This window comes from Canis lupus, chromosome 12 (assembly GCF_011100685.1).
Source record: "Canis lupus familiaris isolate Mischka breed German Shepherd chromosome 12, alternate assembly UU_Cfam_GSD_1.0, whole genome shotgun sequence".
Classification (NCBI taxonomy): Eukaryota; Metazoa; Chordata; class Mammalia; order Carnivora; family Canidae; genus Canis; species Canis lupus.
Genome location: NC_049233.1, coordinates 5122167 through 5141575, shown reverse-complemented (window position 1 = coordinate 5141575; position 19409 = coordinate 5122167). Strand labels below are relative to the sequence as shown.

At 38.5% G+C, this 19409-nt stretch overlaps 1 protein-coding gene and 1 long non-coding RNA gene across 2 annotated transcripts in view; one reads left to right on the top strand and one right to left on the bottom strand.

Moving 5' to 3' along the window:
* The window catches only part of SRPK1 (SRSF protein kinase 1), a 92872-nt gene that overhangs the window by 70237 nt on the left and 3226 nt on the right, over nucleotides 1–19409 (top strand). Inside the window, 5 exon segments of the mRNA XM_038553848.1 lie at nucleotides 357–776; nucleotides 1220–1320; nucleotides 10185–10292; nucleotides 14804–14873; nucleotides 18643–18735. Coding sequence (XP_038409776.1) covers nucleotides 357–776; nucleotides 1220–1320; nucleotides 10185–10292; nucleotides 14804–14873; nucleotides 18643–18735 — 792 coding nt within the window.
* LOC111098232 lies at nucleotides 6–17420 on the bottom strand. Its single transcript, XR_005367608.1, has 2 exons — nucleotides 17292–17420; nucleotides 6–726 (listed from the first exon to the last, which is right to left on the bottom strand). It is a non-coding gene; the product is annotated as an uncharacterized LOC111098232 (long non-coding RNA).

The following is a 19409-nucleotide window of genomic DNA, read 5'->3' as shown; positions in this document are numbered from 1 at the left end:
AAAAATTTACTTTAACATTAATTTATCATTGTTCTATAATATTACTGGTTTCATGCATACAGCACATCTCTGGGGGTGTCCTTATACAGTAAGAGTACAGAACCTTCATAAATGTCAGGCAGGTAATATTTAAATGTAATTTCTGAATTTTCTATGGAAATGCAACATAGACTTCATTTTGCAATTGAATAAGGATAAGATCTTTGTCCTTCCATAAATAGGTCGTAGATGTTCAGTCATGTTTTTATGTCACCCTGTGTAAGTTCTAGAAAACGTTTTAATCTTGTGGAGAAAATTTTTTTGTTCTTTTACTCATACACATAACACATACATCCTTTTTGTCTGTTTGTTCTTAGAAGAGTCAAGTACCATTGACCAGGATCAAACACTTATGGAACGTGGTGTAGAGGGTGGTGCACCAGAAATTAATTGCAATGGAGTAACTGAAATCATTAATTATACTGAAAACAGTAATAAAGAAACATTGAGGCTTAAGGAGGATCTACATAATGCTAATGACTGTGATGTCCAAAATTTGAAGCAGGAACCTAGTTTCCTAGGCTCCCAAAATGGAGACAGCAGCACATCTCAAGAAACAGACTCTTGTACACCTATAACCTCTGAGGTATCAGATACCATGATGTGCCAGGCTTCACCAAATGCAGAGCAGTCATTCAATGAACAGGACATCAGCCAACTTCAGGAAAGCATCCGGGCAGAGATACCCTGTGAAGATGAGCAAGAGCAAGAACAAAATGGACCATTGGACAACAAAGGTACCTAGATAGACATACTGCCCCAATACTCCTTCCCTGAATAGTATATTCATGAATTTCTAGACCGAAGCTACCATTCATTGTTTTTATAAATAAAGCTCTACAGCAAGTACCCAAGTTACCTTCCACTGTGTACATTTCTAACTAATTTTGAGTTGTATTAGTCATGTAGTATGCGCACAGCATTTCACTTTTTTGCTCCAAAGGCAGAGGTAGTTTTTTTGTGTGTGTGTGTGTGTTTTTTTGTGTGTGTGTGTTTTTTTTTTTAGAGGTAGGTTTTAATTGTGTAAACTGAAGGTGTCACTATACTCTTTTTATCTTACAAAAATTAGATAAATTTTGCCAGTCAAGGACCTAGGTATATTGCTTCAGAGAGTTTTATTAATTTTGGGGTATTTGTGTGTTCACTAAACAGTCTTACTAATGGTATCCTTTGTCTATAGGAAAATCCACTGCTGGAAATTTTCTTGTTAATCCCCTTGAGCCAAAAAATGCAGAAAAGCTCCAAGTGAAGATTGCTGATCTTGGAAATGCCTGTTGGGTGGTAAGTTAAACTTATTTTATCTTAGTGCTGTGTTTTGAAGTGACTAGGAATAAATGAGAACTTGAACTTTAATTGTGCTAAGGAAGAAAAAACATCTGCAGATCTATATCCAGGTTGCCAGTTAACATTTTAGTGAACATTTTTTTCACTGTTTTCTTATTAGCCTTCTGTTATTGGAAAGTTCAAATATATTTCCAGAAGTAGAGAGAGTGGTATACTCCTCACTCCCACTCCAGGTACCTATCACCCAGATACAGTAATGTTAACTCCTGGCCAGTCTTGTTTTATCTGTATCCTCATTCACTTTCATATGCACAGTGCTTATATTTGTACTTCCCTTTTTCAAAATTGGCATCTAACTTAACTCATTGTAATCTTTTAAGTCCCTTAACATATTTTGGACACCTTTCTTTGTCACCCAGAAATTTACATCAAATTATGTTTATTATGTAATATTCCCTAAGGTATTGTACGTTTTACACATTTTGGATGGCTCATTGTGATGAGTATCTTTGCTCATGATCCTTGTGTGGTTGTCCTTAGGACATACCCTAGACATAGAATTCCAAAGTCAAAAGTTGGGTGCTTTTTAAAAAAGGGGTTTTTGATGTATAGTGTCATATTAATACTGTTGTTTATCTAGTTAAGAATTAGTGAAGAATTAAGAGGGGGGCACATTATTTTTGAATGAACATCTCAAAAATCGACAGTAGAATGATTTGCACATAAATGACAGTACTTGGAATCCTATACTTTCTAACAGGAATGTTGAAGATTGCTGAAGCAAAAACTATGCATTGTTGAAAATCGACTTTAATAGGTTTTACACTTATTTTATACTTCAGATTTTTTATTCCATGAGACATTCTGTACCTCACTTCTAGGATATTGTGATAACTTTTTAGAAAAAAAAATGAAGTCAGAGCTTAGCACTGACTGGTAGGAATGGGGAAAAACTCTTCAAGTAATTAGAATTACTCCACTATTAATTTATCATAAATCAAATTACCATAAGTTATGATAAGTTATTAAAATTATTACGATAAATCACTCTGGTCTAGGCCAGCCGGGGTTCACCTGGATTACTGCAGTAGCCTACTCACTCTCTCCCTTCAGCTGCCTGTGCCCCCTACGGAGTTGACAACACAGCTATCAGTGATCCTTTTAAATGTGAGTTGCAGTGACTTCCCTCAAGATGAATGCCACAGTCTTTACCATGTCCCACACACCACCAAGCAAATGATGTCTTCCTTCTGCCTGAAATTCTCTTCCCAAGATAATGTATACAACTCACTCATTTTCTTCAAGTTCTTATTCAGCTGTCGTCTTACCAGGGAGCTCCTTCCCTGAACACCTAACATATTTAGCAAAGCACTACTCTCCAAACCCGTACACCTGTATTATATTCATTCATGTATTTTCTCTTTCTTCCTCTCTCCCCTCAATTTTTTTTTCCCCATAGCACTTATCACACACAGTCTGATACTATATAATTGTCTGCTTACCATCCCTCTCCCTAAATGTACATCCCATCATGACAGATTTTTTTTGTTCACAGCTGTATAATAGTACTTATAACAGAACCTGGTACCTAAGAGGTTCTCAATAAATATGCAAGTAGGGCAGCCCCGGTGGCGCAGCGGTTTGGTGCCGCCTGCAGCCTGGGGTGTGATCCTGGAGACCCCGGGTCGAGTCCCACAACAGGCTCCCTGCATGGAGCCTGCTTTTCCCTCTGCCTATGTCTCTGCCTCTCTCTGTGTGTCTATGAATAAATAAATAAAATCTTTAAAAAAATAAATAAATATGCAAGTAAATGAATTGTAAGAAACACATTGGCTCTGTCCCAGACACCACGTTGTACAAGCATCAGATGCTTCAAGCTTCTGTGCCTTTGTGTATAGGACACCTTCCTCCATTATTGTTTTATTTTTTTTTCCATTATTGTTTTAAATATTTTATTTATTTATTCATGAGAGACACACGGAGAGGCAGAGACCTAGGCAGAGAGAGAAGCAGACTCCCTGCAAGGAGCCGGATGCAGGACTCGATCCCAGATCCCGGGATCAGGACCTGAGCCAAAGGCAGACACTCTACTACTCAGCCATCCAGGCATCCTTCTTCCATTATTTTCTAACACATTTGACACACCTTTATTCTGCTACATTTTTCCTGTCACTTTTACAGTTACTCTCTTTTTTTAATCTGCATGTCTCTTCTCTTTTTAAATGTGTCTCTGTGCTATAAAAGACTTTGCCTTCTTTTCATTAATTCACTCCTTCAGCAAACATTGGCACATGCTCTGACCTACTAGTAGGACACAGTGTGAACTAGACAACGGTATCTTACCTGCTGGATCCTGGTCAAATCTCGAATCTTACTACTCTCTGCAGCAGAGCAGCATCTAGCATTCAGTAATGGGATTGTATATGATATTCAAATTGCTTGATTTTTAAAAAATATTCTTACTAGTTTTGCATGTATATAGTTTGGATGTTGTTTCAAAAATCTGCCCCTTGGGCAGCCCTGGTGGCACAGCAGTTTATCGCCACCTGCAGTCCAGGGCATGATCCTGGAGACCCGGGATCAAGCCCCACATCAGGCTCCCTGCATGGTGCTTGTGTCTCTGCCCCTCTCTCTCCTCTTCTCTCTCTCTCTCTCTCTCTCTATGAATAAATAAAATCTTAAAAAAAAAATCTGCCCTTTCCCTTTGCCAATTTGTTACTCCCCACACGACAGTATTTACCTTCATATCACTAATAAACATCTAAGCTATACTGCTCCCAATTTTTTTCTTTCAATATTAAGCATTATTTCTTCCTAGAAAACAGGATTTACATACTATCACTAAACCCATCCCCCATGTTCCCAATTTAATATATGATTTTGGCTGGTTATTTATTCCATGTTTGCATTATTGGGACCCAGTGCTGTTTTGAGCATAAATTGTACTGATTCCTTTTCCTTTTCTGCCTAACACTGTGTTTCATTTGCTTAGTTGTCTTTGTACTATTTATTACTTTAATTCAACCGCATACTTTCACCAAGTGGTATAAATACATATACTCTAATGCATACAGATACCTTGGGTACTCTTTCAACTTCTTCCTGAAGAGCTCTGTGTGGAACCTGAGTCTTCTACCCTGAGTTCACTGTTGGATTGCCTCATATGCCTATGGCATTACTGCCATTCAGATTTCCTTTCCCCATCATTCCTGGAGATTATGTTTACTCTATCTTTATATCCTCTACTTTCTGTCTCTCTTATTTTCTTTTTTTTTTAAAGATTTTATTTATTTATTCATGAGAGACAGAGAGAGAGAGAGAGAGAGAGGCAGAGACACGGACAGAGGGAGAAGCTGGCTCCATGCAGGGAGCCTGAGGTGGGACTCAATCCCGGGACCCCAAGTCACACCCTGGGCTGAAGGCAGCACTAAACCACTGAGACACCCGGGCTGCCCTCTGATTTTCTTTCTTGGTTTTCTCCATCATTTTTGTTTGTTTGTTCTTTGTTTGTGGTTTTGTTTTGTTTTGTTTTTTGGAGTATGTACAACTTGTCGTAGCTTCCTAAGAAAATATGTGAGACTGGGAGGGGCGTCTTGCATGTCTGCTAATGTCCTACTTTCACACTCAGTTGGCTGCAATGCAGTTTTCGGTTGAAAATTATTTTCTCGGGCAGCCTGGGTGGCTCAGCGGTTTAGCATCACCTTCAGCTCAGGGCATGATCCTGGAGACCCAGGGTGGAGTCCTGTGTCGGGCTCCTTGCACGGAGCCTGCTTCTCCCTCTGCCTGTGTCTCTGCCTCTCTCCCTCTCTGCCTCTCTCCCTCTCTGTCTCTCATGAATGAATGGATGGATGGGTGAATAGATAGATAGATAGATAGATAGATATAATTTTCTCTCAGAATGTTTGTCATTGCTCCATTATCTTCTAATTCCCTGACTTGTTGCTGCTAAAGACCAATGCTATTCTGATTCTTGATCCAAAACCTTTTCCCCTGTGAAAGTCTTATAAGATTGTTATTTCATGGTGCTATGCCTCACTTGGGTCTGTTTTTATCCGTTATACTATGGACTTGATGTGCACTTACTTTTTTTAAGTTTATTTAAGCAGTTTGTACACCCAGTGTAGGGCTTCAAGATCAAGAGTCACATGCTCTTCCAACTGAGCCAGCCAGGCACCCCTGGTGTGTGTACACTTAATATTGAAATTCTAGTTCTTTGGTTTTGGCTTTGTTTGTTTGTCTGTTTGGTTTTTTGTTTTCTTTCTTTTCTTTCCTTGGTCTCTATTCTCTAGCTCTGAAATATTATCCAAATGTTAGACCTTTTATGCAGATCTTATCTTACCTTTCTCTCCTATTTTCTGTCATTTTCTTTTTGCTTTATTTTCTGGGAGATTTCTCAACTAGCTTTATTTTTTTCTCATTTCTCCTATTGCATTTTACTTTTCAAGAGTTCTTTGGTTTTCTTTCTTTTTTGGGGGGCGGGGGGGTTTACTTATTCGTTTATTTCCTCCAAGTTCTTTGGTTTTCTAATTACCTCTCAGAGGTACTCTCCCCTCAATTGTGTGGAGCATCCTTCATAGATCCTGTTTTACCCACTTGGGAGAAAACCTCCAAATGATCTGTCTGGCCAAGAAAGGGGCTGTTAGAGTGCATGATGCCCTCTGTTCTGGAGCCCTGTTTCTTTAAAAGATGTTTTTGTTGTTATTTTATTTTTATGTATTTAAAGAGTGTACTAAAGAGTGAGAGGTGTGGGGTAGAGGGGAGGAGCAAAGGGAGTGGGACAAGCGGACTCCCTGCTGAGCATGGAGCCCAACACAGGGCTTGATATCATGACCCTGAGATCATGATCTAAGCTGAAACCAAGAGTTAGATACTTAACTGACTAAGCCACTCAGGTGCCCCATCTTTAAAAGATGTTTTTATAAAGCACATTTCTGATTAAATCCCACCCTCACCCCTGTTTTCTTGTGATACCTGATACTGCCAAACCCTGATCCTTGAGGCAAGGGGTACTGTGGTATACATCACGCTGCTTCTCAGCTTTCACCAGTGGTTTATTCAGTTTTCTTGGATCCATTAAGATATTTACCAGTGATCTGGTTTTCATGTTGTAAATTTTATTACTCTAACTTCTTTGCCATTATCTTCGTTAGTTTATCCTTTAAAAATTAACACTGTGGGGCAGCCCTGGTGGCTCAGCAGTTTAGTGCTGCCTTCAGCCCAGGGCCTTATCCTGGAGACCCGGGATTGAGTCCCATGTCGGGCTCCCTGCATGGGTCCTGCTTCTCCCTCTGCCTGTGTCTCTACCCCTCTCTCTGTGTGAGTCTCATTCATTCATAAATAAATAAATCAATCAATCAATCAATCAATCAATCAATCCTTAAAAAAGATAAATAAAAATTAACACAATTCTTACTAAGGTAGAGTTTTAGGAGTGAGTAAATGTGTGTATGTGATCCACCTTCTTTACTTTTGCTGATTCTGGACCTCATTTATCATTACAGTGTCTTAAAAAAAAAAAAAAGATTCCATTTATCTATTCATGAGAGACACAGAGAAAGAGAGGCAGAGGCAGAGGGAGAAGCAGGCTTCATGCAGGAAGCCTGATGTGGGACTTGATCCCCGGATCGTGGATCACAACCCCATCCGAAGGCAGATGCTCAACCACTGAGCCACCTAGGCATCTCTACAGCGTCTTTTTATTTTATTTTTATTTATTTATTTTTTTTACAGCGTCTTTTTAAAGGCAGTAGTGAGACAGGAGGAGTAAAGATAACTCCCTTGAACAGTGTGTCCATTTTTCTAAATATATCACTGAAAAGGATGCCTGGACCCAATGCTAAAGTGTATGTGTATGTGAAGGCTCTCTCACACCAAACAATTCTTGGGCACTAGTCTGAGAATTCAGTTCAATTCTGACATTATCTACCTGGAGATAATGAGATTCCACAGGGTAAGGGGTCAGTCCCACAAGACCTCCCTCCACTTTAGATGCCAGTGGCAAGCCCATGTTACCTTTGCTTCTTGACCAACTCAAGATACCAATCACAGGTCCAGGTTGTTCCCTGTACTTCTGACTCAACTGGCTGTAAAGCAGAGATTCCCACAGCCCTTTCCTTGGGCTTGATTGATTTGCTAGAATGGCTAACAAAGCCCAGAAAAATCCCTTTACTCACTACGTTACTGATTTATTGCAAAGGATGTTATCAATAGCCAGAGGAAGGGATATATAGGGTGAGGTCTCAAAGGCACCTCTGTCCTTACAGAGCTGGGGGCCTGCCCCAGTGCCATGTGCTGGAAGCATTTTGGTTCCCCCATGTGGAAGCTTCCCAGACCCCCTCCTTTTGTGTTTTTATGGAGGCTTTATTACATAGGCATGATTGATTAACTCACCACCAGTGACTATTCAGTCCCTTACCCCTCTCCCCCCACCCAGAAATCAGAGATATGGACTGAAAATTCCCACCCTCTAGTCATAGTTAGTTCCTCTAGCAACCAGTCCCCATCCTAAGGTGGGTTCCAAAAGTTGGTTCATGAACATAGATTCAGTTGTGGTAGAAAAGGGCTTCTTAGAATAATAAGACACCCATTTTACCTTTACAGTTCTGGAGTGTTTTCAGGAACTGAGGACAGGAGACAATTTATATCAAATATGTTCCCATTACTCTTAGTGCTCCAGAAATTCCAGGGATTTAGGGAGTTGTGAGCCAAGAACAGTGGATAAAGACCAAATATATATGAGAAATACATTTTGAATGATGCATACATATGAATGATCACACACACACACAATCACCTACAGTACATTTCCACTTGAAACTCAATATCTGAACCCATTGTTTTTCTGTAAAACCACTTCCCTAAGTCTTTTCTGGTTTTTCAACAGACAGCTAATCCATTAGGCCTCTGCCACTGAGTTCTTTTTGGCTCTTCCTCCTTACCTCCCACATAGAGCCATCAAATTTTTAAATTCTGCTTATTCTTTCTTTGACTGTCCTTATGTTTAGTCCTCCCTCTCCTATCTCCACAACCAGTGTTCAGATTTTCATTCCTAAACCTAAATCTGGCCACCAACCAGAAAATCACTGGAATGATGTCCTCAGATTTCTTGTCAGTCTTTTTTTTTTTTTTTTTTTTTTTTAAAGGCCAAAGCTTGGGGTTTAAATTTTTTTTTTTTTTTTTACATTTTTTTTTAATTTATTTATGATAGTCCTACAGAGAGAGAGAGAGGCAGAGACACAACAGGCAGAGGGAGAAGCAGGCTCCATGCACCGGGAGCCCGACGTGGGATTCGATCCCGGGTGTCCAGGATCGTGCCCTGGGCCAAAGGCAGGCGCCAAACCGCTGCGCCACCCAGGGATCCCTTGTCAGTCTTCTTGTAGCACTCTGTCCTGCGCATTAACATGCAGTGATGCCAGATGAAATCCAAACTGTTTAACCTAGCGGTTAACTGTATTTGGCTTCAACAGATGTCTTTCTGTTCAATTGGTGATGTTGTCTCTACCAGAAGTACAAAAGTTGCTCTTTTTGGTCAGTCTTTGTCCCTTAGAAGCTCTGGTCAATACTGGTTTTCTCCCTGAAGCTTTCTCTTCCTAATAATCTCCTTTTCACAAATGTTCTTTCTTGGAGTTTCTGGCTAGCTCAGTCAGAGGAGCATGCAACTCTTGATCTTAGGGTTGTGAGTTCAAGCCCTACGTTGAGTATAAAGATTACTTTAAATAAATAAAACTTGAATGAATGGGGCAAAAAAAGCAATTGATCTTGTTTATGAGTTCCAGGAAAATTAAAGAATCATCTTCCACACATTCTTGTTAAATGTTTTTTAATATTATCTGTATTGTGTTCTGTATGTATGACTCATTCTAAACTTTTTTCTGCAATATTTTTTATTATGGCCAACTTCAAGCCTGTACTAAAATAGAGAGAATAGAACAGTGATGAAATCCTGTGCCATTAAACTAGTGTCACCCAGCAATTATCAACTGATTGCCAGTTTGTTTGCATCTATTGCCCCAGTCTCCCACCCATTCCAAATTATTTTGAACTATATCCCAGGTATCTTATTTTCATTCCTAAATATGGCTCTCTAAAAGACGATTCTTGCAGGTAACCATGACACAGTTGTTACCTAAAAAGTTGGCAATTCACCAATAACAAGTATTCAATCAGTTTTTACCTTGTAAACATTCTTTCAATTTTGTTTATTTGAAATGGGATCCAAGTAAAATCTATAAATACAAAAGTAGGTACTATGTCTCTTGAATTGCTTTTACTATACTTTTTTCCCTTTTCTTCCCATACAGTTTATGTGTTAAAGAAATTCCAGTGGTTTTGCTGATTGCATTCCCATGGTACTTAACATGGTCTCTGTTTCCCCTAGAATCATGTTTGAATTTTTTGGAGTGATGGGGATGGGGGAGAATGAGGCCAAGAGTTCTTTATAGGTGGTTACAAGATTCTTGAAACTTGAAACCAAATCTTTTATTTCTTCATAATGAGCACATAAGAAGGAAAGTTTCATTTGAATCTAAATTGGTGTCATATATTTGTTGAAGTGCTTATTAACTGTAGACAAATGACCAACTTAATTTTTGTTTGGGGTAATAAGTTTTCCATTTCTTAAATAGCATTTTTTAAGAATGTATATCTATATTAAGGTTAGACACATGTGTTTATAAAAATAATTTGGAGTAGAAAGTGTGTTAAAGTACTCTTTGAAGCTATAGTATCAAAATGATACTTAAATGAAAACTGGTTTGAGGAAAACTTAAGAGAAATTATTTTAATTTCCATTTTTCTTCATGATTTGTTACTTTTTAGAATAAATAAATTTTAAAATACTGTTTCCTTCTCTATTTACTCAGCACAAACATTTCACTGAAGATATTCAAACAAGGCAATATCGTTCCTTGGAAGTTCTGATAGGATCTGGCTATAATACCCCTGCTGACATTTGGAGCACAGCATGCATGGTAATGTTTTTTCCCCTTATGTGGTATTTCTACACCTTGCCCTGTTTGTTAATTTTAGTAGACCTGCAAATTTACAAACAGGAAAATTTTTTGTGATGTACTTCATGTGATGCACTTTAAATCTGTCTAGAGAGGTGGGAATTCAAAAGCCAGTTAAAAACATCTGGCATTCCATGGTACCTGAGTGGCTTAAGTGGTTAGCAGTTAGTCGGTTAAGCGTCCAGCTCTTGATTTCAGCTCAGGTCATGATCTCAGGTTCATGAGATTGGGCTCTATTCTGGGCGTGGAGCCTGCTTGAGATTGTCTCTCTGCCTCTCCCCCTAACCCCAAGCCCCCCAACCCCATCCGTGCACATGTGCATGCTCACTCTTACCCTCTCTGTCAAAAAAATCCAGCATTCTGTTTTGTTCTGCCAAATTGCTGTTGGTTGAAAGCATCAGACTTTCTTATTGTGGGCTTTGGCAAAGGGGATTAAAAACAACTGCTCTAAAGTGGTAAACCACTTTTGATTAGGAGGTTATCAGTACCTTTTTTTTTTTTTTTTTCTTTCTAATTTATCAGAGAGAGAGAGCAAGAGCACAAACAAGGGGAATGGCAGAGAGGGAGAAGCAGGCTCCCTGTGGAGCAGGGAACCCAGTGCAGAACTCTCCCAGGACCCTGGAATCACAACCCAAGCCAAAGACAGAAGCTTAACTGACTGAGCTACCCAGGCCCCTGGTTACGAGTACCTTTGTCCTTTCAGCTCTGACCTGTTCTCAGATTAGGGAAACCCTTGGAAACTACTTCATTCTGTATAGTTTGACAGTTCCTCAAACATCTTTGTACCTCAAAAGATGTGAAAGCCCAGTCATCCTAAATTTCTTAAACTGCTGCTTTGTCCCTGCCAAACAACTACTCGAGTACTCAAGTACTTGATATTGAATGGTTTCCCACAAATAGCCTATGTTGGAATGTGTTCTATGGAGTGCACTCTTCAGTTTGTAATTATGTGTTTCTTTACTTGTTTCTCTTTTACTAGGTTTAAGTGTCATGCTGACAGGAACCATGTCTGTTATATATAGCTTAGTGTCTGGTTCAGGGCCTGGCACATTTCCAGTAGGTTCTAATAGTGCAATTCTGGTGCTAACTACCCAGAGTTATGGCAGACTTCACAGGTTAAGGGCATAATTCCCTACAAGCCCCCTCCCTTCAGACACTGCCTGCAAACTCTGGAGTCCACAGGCCACCTGCATTTCTGACCACTGGCTACAGGTTGGGAGGATCCATTATCCTTTCAGATTCAGTATCTTATTGGAATGACTCACAGAACTTGGGAAAGCGTTCAACTGCTATTACAGTTTTGTCATAAAGGCTACAAATTAGAACCAGTCAAATGAAAACACACATAGAGTGAGGCCTAAGAGGGTAGCAAAGGTGAAGCTTCTTAAAAACTACGTAGGAGCCCACCATGAGTCACCGTGAGTCACCTGGAAGGGGTACCATGAATGACAAAGGGCACTCATCAAGTGGAAATACCAAGCTTTGAGAGGCTTCCAAGACCAAACAAATTATCTATTATATAATAGTACTTACTGAATGTTGATGGACCATCGAATGAGTAAACTAAACCAGAAACCTATTAAACTGTCATTTCAATTAACATTATTCAAAGTCAGCTTTGGGGGAAAACTTGAGAAGCTACAGACTAGAGGCCCCAACCTATTTTAGGTCGTAGATTTCTTGATATCCACATTCTTAAAAAAACTTTGTCTTCCAAAGGTAATAGAATTAAAACCGTATTGTTTATATGGCATGACCTTGTAAATGTTTGTGTTATGGCACACCAGTAGTCTGTTCAGATGGTAGACTGTGTGAAATTCAAGTTTATACTGTGTGCACAAGATCAAAGAATATTAAAAGAAAATCTAGCTTCTTTCTTGCCATACTTTAAAGCTTTGTATTTTGAGGAATTTGATTTGTGAGACAAAATAAGTGATAGAGCTGCCACTAAATACAAAACAGTTTATAGATCACATCTGATTTATTATGATGTGGTTCTTAGTCATGGGTTGTTTGGGGACAGTAAGTCCTGCTTACTATTTAGTATATTAATACTAAGGCAATAAGACAAAAAGGGAATTAACCTTGCCCCCTGTTTGGAGCAGCTCATATGCAGGAATTTCTTGACCAAGAGAGGGAAAGCACTTACCTGACATGAGACCGTGTCATGGAAACTTGAGCCCCTTTATTCCCATTCCCGAAGTTTCTCTCCTTTTGCTAACAGACGTAGGAATGTTGCTTTCCCTTTAGCCATAACCAGGAAGTAAAGATAAATAAATCCCAGAATATCTGAAATGCCTGGAAAGGTAGGTCATCCTACATCCAGGGTAATTAATGGAAAGATAGGAGTCTTTGCTGAGAGATAAAAGAAATTGCCTGCCTCCGTAGTGATTGAGACTACCCAGTGAGAGGGCAGTTATAACAAGGGAGTGTTCTGTGAAGGCCATTTTAGAGTTGACAAAGAATAGATGTTTTTAAATCCTTCATTCTGTAGATTTTGACAAATGTATGATGACATGTATCTACCACTGTAGTATCATACAGAGTAGTTTAACTGCCTTAAAATTCCTCCGTGCTCTGCCTGTTTATCCCTGCTCCATCTCCTCCATTGATCTGGCCACCACTGATTTTTTTTTTTTTTTAAGATTTTTTATTTATTCATGAGAGAGAAAGAGAGGCAGCGACACAGGCACAGGGAGAAGCAGACTCCATGCAGGGAGCCCAACGTGGGACTCGATCCCAAGTCTCTAGGATCACGCCCTGGCTGAAGGTGGCGCTAAACCGCTGAGCCACGCTGGCTGCCCCACCACTGATCTTTTTATTGTCTTCACAGTTTTGCCTTTTTCAAAATGTCATGTAGTTGGAATCATAAAGTATGTAGATGTTTCAGATTGGCTTCTTTTACTTCGTGATACTCATTTAAGGTTCTTCTATGGTTTTTCATGTCTTGATAGCTTTTTCTTTTTTTGCACTAAATAATACTGCATTGTCTAGATACACCAGCACACTGGATTTCATAACTGATGTTGCCTCTGTTTGTCAGCATGACTGTCACAGAATAGGCTCTTTGGTTAGTGTGAGACAAGCACAGAAGTGGGAATCAGGAAACCTGGATTCTAGGCTGGGCTTTTTTTTGCCTTTCAGTTATAGCCAGTTTTCTCATCTATAAAGGGAGGGGACTAAAGTGTTTTGTAACCTAGAGCTTCTGCTAGTTTCAGTTCTGACATTGTAATTATTTGGTTTAGTTGTGCATTTTCTTTATTTCTTTGAATTTTAATTACAGTATTTTTACTGAAGTCACACTACAAGGCTTTGAAAAAATACTAGTTTCTGAAGAGATTAACAAATTTTGATAAATTAGAATCACAGTTCGTTTCTGTTCTGCTTTGGGACTCTAAGCCTCAGGACAGTTAGAGGGGAGGGTAGAGCCAGTATCACCTTCAGTATAAAACCAGGTATACCTGGGCGGTAGTACAGTTCAGGTAATAATAGTTTTTGAGAAAAGCTGTTCTCTCATGAAACTGCAGAAGCTGACTCTGGCAAGCCACTGAGACCTAATACCTAGGACCAAATTAGAGAATGTACTCCAGAATCCACCCCACAGTTCCTGAAATTGTCCAGACCATTGACTTAATCAAAATTGACCTGCAACTGGCACTTAAACTATACTTTTATACCAGTATAGTCCTTTTAATCAATGAAAGATTAATATAGCTCTATCACTCAGGTGCTGTTTTTCCATACTGCTCGGCATGTATTCTAAAGGAAATCACTTTTTCCTATTTCTTGAACACTGTTTACAAAAGGTTTTCGTGTAGAAGACACGTACCTATCTCTTCCTGGTGGGTGAGTGCCAAACCTGCTAGTCACATAAAACATGAATAACTCTTCACTGCATTTACACATAATATTTTTCTGATTTTTCTATAAATTTGGGAATTGGGGCTTCTGCTCAACAGTTTAGGGAGTACTTCCCAAAGGAAAACTTAAAAATGTACTTTTATAATTAAGAGTCATAAGAAGAGAGATGTCTGAGTTTTTTGGTTTTGATTTTGTGTACAGAATCTTAATTTCTAGCCATGTGAAATTATAAGAAAATAAGACGTGCTCTTCTCACGAATAATTTAATTAACTTAGAATCACCTTAATGTCCACATATGGCCCTCTCTGGGCAAAAAGAAATTGAAGAGAGCTGAATTACTGATAAGGGGATGTTATCAACATCCATATGTTGATGTTAACAGTTTTTGCTCTTGTCCTTCTGTATTTTACTAAAATACAGGTGTGGAAGGAAAGCTCTTTAGAAATAATATCAGACTTTTTTTTGAATGATCATTGCGGCTTTTTCAAAGAAGAAAATGTTACCTCCTATTGAGCTAAATAAATAGCAAGCAATAAGCTTCCCAGAGGCTGCCTCTTTGTTTTGTTTTGTTTTGTTTTAATGCTTTCATATGCTGTCCTCCTTTTCTTAGGCCTTTGAACTGGCCACAGGCGACTATTTGTTTGAACCTCATTCCGGGGAAGAGTACACTCGAGATGAAGGTAAGTCTCCTTAACTGAGGATGTCTATGCATGGCAGTTACACTTCTCACATGTGGCTAACATGATTTGTTAGTACTGAAGCACTTGGTCTTTTTAGTGTGCCAAGGATATATAAATTCCAGAAAAGATAGAAATATATAGGATTTATGTATATTAAGTATTAGGTAACTAGATATTTTATAATGGCTATTTAAGAACTCTGAGGACGAGAGGAACGGCCACAATTCATTACACTACAACTTGTGTTTGCCAGATGATTTCTTCTAAAACATCTGGTTATTTTTCTTTATATATAAATCAGTGATTCATTCTTTACCCACTTTGAATTGCATGCTCATCAACTTACTGCTGAGTTATGCCTGTAACTTTATTTGGATGTCAGTCATTTTATATACAGACACACTACTTAAGTAGTATTTGTGAATGCAAAGACTATATTCTGTTTGTTTATATAAATTCTCTAAAATTTAGCAATCTTTTTACCCTTTGTAAAAATTAAAATTAAAGCCATACTTTTTTTGTGTGTGTAAATGATACTAACATTTAGAATTCTATTTTAAAACAGTGTTATTAGGGTACCTGAGTGGCTCCGTCAGTTAAGCAGCTGACTGTTGTTTTGGGCTTAGGTCATGATCCCTGGGTCCTGGTTTCAAGTCCCTCTGCAGGGAAACTGCATCTTCCTCTCCTTTTGTCCCTCCCCATGCTTGTGTGTGTGCTCTCTTGCTTTCTCTCAAATAAGTAAAAAATCTTTAATAAAATAAAATAAAAGTGTTACTCATTTAACATTTTGTGATAGCTGATGGGAAAGGCCCAAGCTGTCAGTTGCTCCATCTGACGGGTTGTCAAAAGCACACAACTGAATATGTGATTTTTTTTTTTTAAATCATGGTGGTGTCCAAATAACTTAGATAATAACGTGAGTCGAAAAACTATTAGAGAAATGTTTTTGCCTTCTTTATTATACAGTTTCAGCAGATTTTATTTTTAGGATTAATGGGAATTAACTTTGAGGGAACACTAGCAATGTACCCTCCCTCCCAGTGTGGAAAACACGTCCTTTATTTTCTGCACTTTCCTCAGTTCTTAGGAAAATCAGGTTTATTCTCTGAAACCAAGAATGTTCTCCATTTCTTAAACCATGGTCCCTTGGGATATTAATACACAATGTTACTCTTAACACATGTAGTTTGGGAAAAGTTACACTAATTTCGTTAACCAAATACTTCTTTTAGTGGGTACAGTGTTTTCTATATATGAGTCCTTGTAAGAATATACTGTAATTACTATCTATGTACACAATTTTCCCTAATCTGCGTCTTTTGTGTGTGTGTGTGTGTGTGTGTGTGTGTGTGTGTGTGCCAGTTTTAAGTTTGGGGCTATAAACTTTTAGAAATGCCCTACTTTATCTGTTTAAGAGAGTAATTGAGGTTTTTTCCCCTCATTACTTTCCTAGACTCCCTGTAAATAGTATGTGTTACAGAATACACAGATAGCAGCTGGAATTATATTCTGTAGGATCTTAAACTACCAAACCTGAAAATTGAAATGTATATAAAAAGTCCAAAGTAAGCAGCAAGGGAGAACCATCTATTCTAGGTATTTAGATCCAAATTTATTTCCTCCCATACCAGTCAGTACTAATAGTCCTTAGATGAAACTTCAGACTATTGCAATTTGGCACACAAGAGCAGAAACAAAGCAAACTCTTAACCCCTAGCTAGTGTATGCATAGTTTATTACAAATCAGGATAGGACTGGGCCCTACCTGGGAAGCATATTTTCTGATGTCTTGGTGTTCTACAGCCCTGACTCTTGGAATAATATTTGACAATTTTGCCTATCAGGTATATCAGCCCTATGATTAACTGATATGCCAGAGATAGACTGCTGGAATTAAATGTAAAATAACACATTCAAGGGAAAAATAATTCCTTGGTCTAGGAAAAATATTAAAAGAACCAGTACTTCACTTGGAAGTTTACAGTAAGATAAACTGTAGTCTCACTTATAATTAGTTATACAAAGACCTTTATTTGCGGGTTTTGCCTAAAATAGGCAGAAATTTCTTGGCAGCCAATGTTCTTGTCAGCAAACTAAGTTCAGTCAAAACTGACAAAAGTTTGTAGTGAATTGATGTAAAGCCCTTTTAAAATGACAGCACTGAGTCCTTTATATGAGAAATAAATATGACCTGAAACTTTTACAAATTCTCAGATAGATTAATGTCTCTGGCATATTATTATTTCCCTGTCAGATAATATTAGTCGAAGTTTTATACTCATTCCTTTTTACCTTAAGGAATGTATATAACTACAGGATTAAAGTCATTTACAAAAATGACTAACACCCATCACTTTTTAAAATTTCTTCATATTCTCAGTTGCTTTCATCTGCAGAGTAAAAAAGTAGTAGAGTTACCTGTACATGTGGATGCCGCCTGTTCCCAGGCTCACTGCCTGGTGACATGCACACTCCCTAGCATGCTCACAGTCCATATTCATGCTGTGACATAACAAGGCACTACTATGATATGGACACCTTTTAGTGTTCTACAGAAGTCAAGTAGATGTTTGTGCTAATTTCTACTTTAAGATGTGATTTATTTTAAAACAAACACGCAGCTCCGAACTAAACATGATAAGATGTGAGTTCATTTTGAGTTCTAGTTCCTGTTAGCCCTGTACCTTCAAGTAGGCCATTTATTCGGAGGTTCTCTTTTCTCATCATTAAAATGGGGGTATTTATTAATTTTGACCTGTTTTACAGAGTTATAATAAAAATTGAGATAATCATGTGAGTGCTTTGTCACGAACTTCATTAAATAAGGTGATATTGGGGATCCCTGGGTGGCGCAGCGGTTTAGCGCCTGCCTTTGGCCCAGGGCGCGATCCTGGAGACCCGGGATCGAATCCCACATTGGGCTCCTGGTGCATGGAGCCTGCTTCTCCCTCTGCCTGTGTCTCTGCCTCTCTCTGTGTGACTATCATAAATAATTTTTAAAAAATTAAAAAAAAAATTAAGGTGATATTATTACTACTTGAAATCTCGAGCAGTATCATAAATAAAGGTTCTAGAATGTCTAAAGCATATTGGTAGTTTTTTACTTTAACCCACTTAAATGTAGATGTATAGACAAAATAGAACTAAAGATGTAAATAAACCTTCAGACTCTATAGAGTGGGACTTGCCAGCTGCTATCAGGTGATTAACCACCTGAAATAATTCTTGACCTTCCCAGTCTGCCATGGAGTATCCTTGGTTATATTTGTAGTTACTTTTAAACAGTCCTGAGAAATCTATTCAGTTTTTTAAAAAACTCTTTTACAGCTTGTCCTTGATCCTGTTCTTCTTACCCTTCTATTTTAGACCACATTGTGCACATTATAGAGCTGATAGGCAGAATTCCAAGACGCTTTGCCCTCAGTGGGAAATATTCACAGGACTTCTTCAATCGCAGAGGTAGTATTATTAACATGAGTTTTCATCTAGGCCCCAGGGATACAACTTCAGGAAGCAGAGCATTCACACCAAGATTGTTTTTAGTTACCACTCAAGTCCCACTGGAGTGGACACCTGATTTTTTATAGTTTCCTGGATTCTCCATTAGATGGATAGAGTCCTCTTCCTATTTAGGACAGAAAGCAAGGCTGAAATGCTTTACAAAGAGGTGTGCATGCTACTCTTTCTGCCATTGTCTAGAACTGCATTTGTTACCCCTGTTATGTATGTGTTTTTTTTCCCCCTCTCCTGAAACGTTTGAAACATACAGATCACATTGCATTGATCATAGAACTTCTGGGGAAGGTGCCTCGCAAGCTCATTGTGGCAGGAAAATATTCCAAGGAATTTTTCACCAAAAAAGGTAAAATAAATGTGTTTGTTCCCAGACATTAAGGGGGCAAAGTGTTTAAAAATGGAAAGGTAAGTACAGCTGGGTACCTGTTCCCAGCACCTACAGAAGAATGATCCTGCTTTGAATGCTGAGCTGTAACAGCAGAAAGGTGAATTAGTGTGGTCAAGAGCAGAAACGAGCCGCACTATCTGGGTTCATATTCCAGCTGCTTGTACACGACCTTGGTCTGCTGATTTCTAAATGGGGATTTTAAGTGTTTACGTCACACTAAATAAGTTACTGTGTGTGTAGTACCTGGCACACAATTGGTTGATTACTTCTACTACACTACTTCTGAAAAATGGGCAGATTTTTGGTAGCATTTGATCTAAGAACTGCCTCTTCTCAAAGGGCAAGTAGTTTAGTTTAAGCTTTGGGCAGAACTATATCTCACTCATCTTCTAGTCCAATGATACCTAACACAGTCACTGAAGCACATTAGTCCCACAAATTAACTTTACCCTCCAGTTTTATAAGTTGTTATCACCGATTAGTGGAGGCAAACAAAGATAATACTCTCACCTCAAATTTTTGACTTGATAATATATCTTGGCATAGTTATGTATTTCTTATGCATCCAAATAAAATTTAAAAGCTCATATTTGAAAATGTGACTTAGAAAGGACTAGAAAACTGGCCTCCTT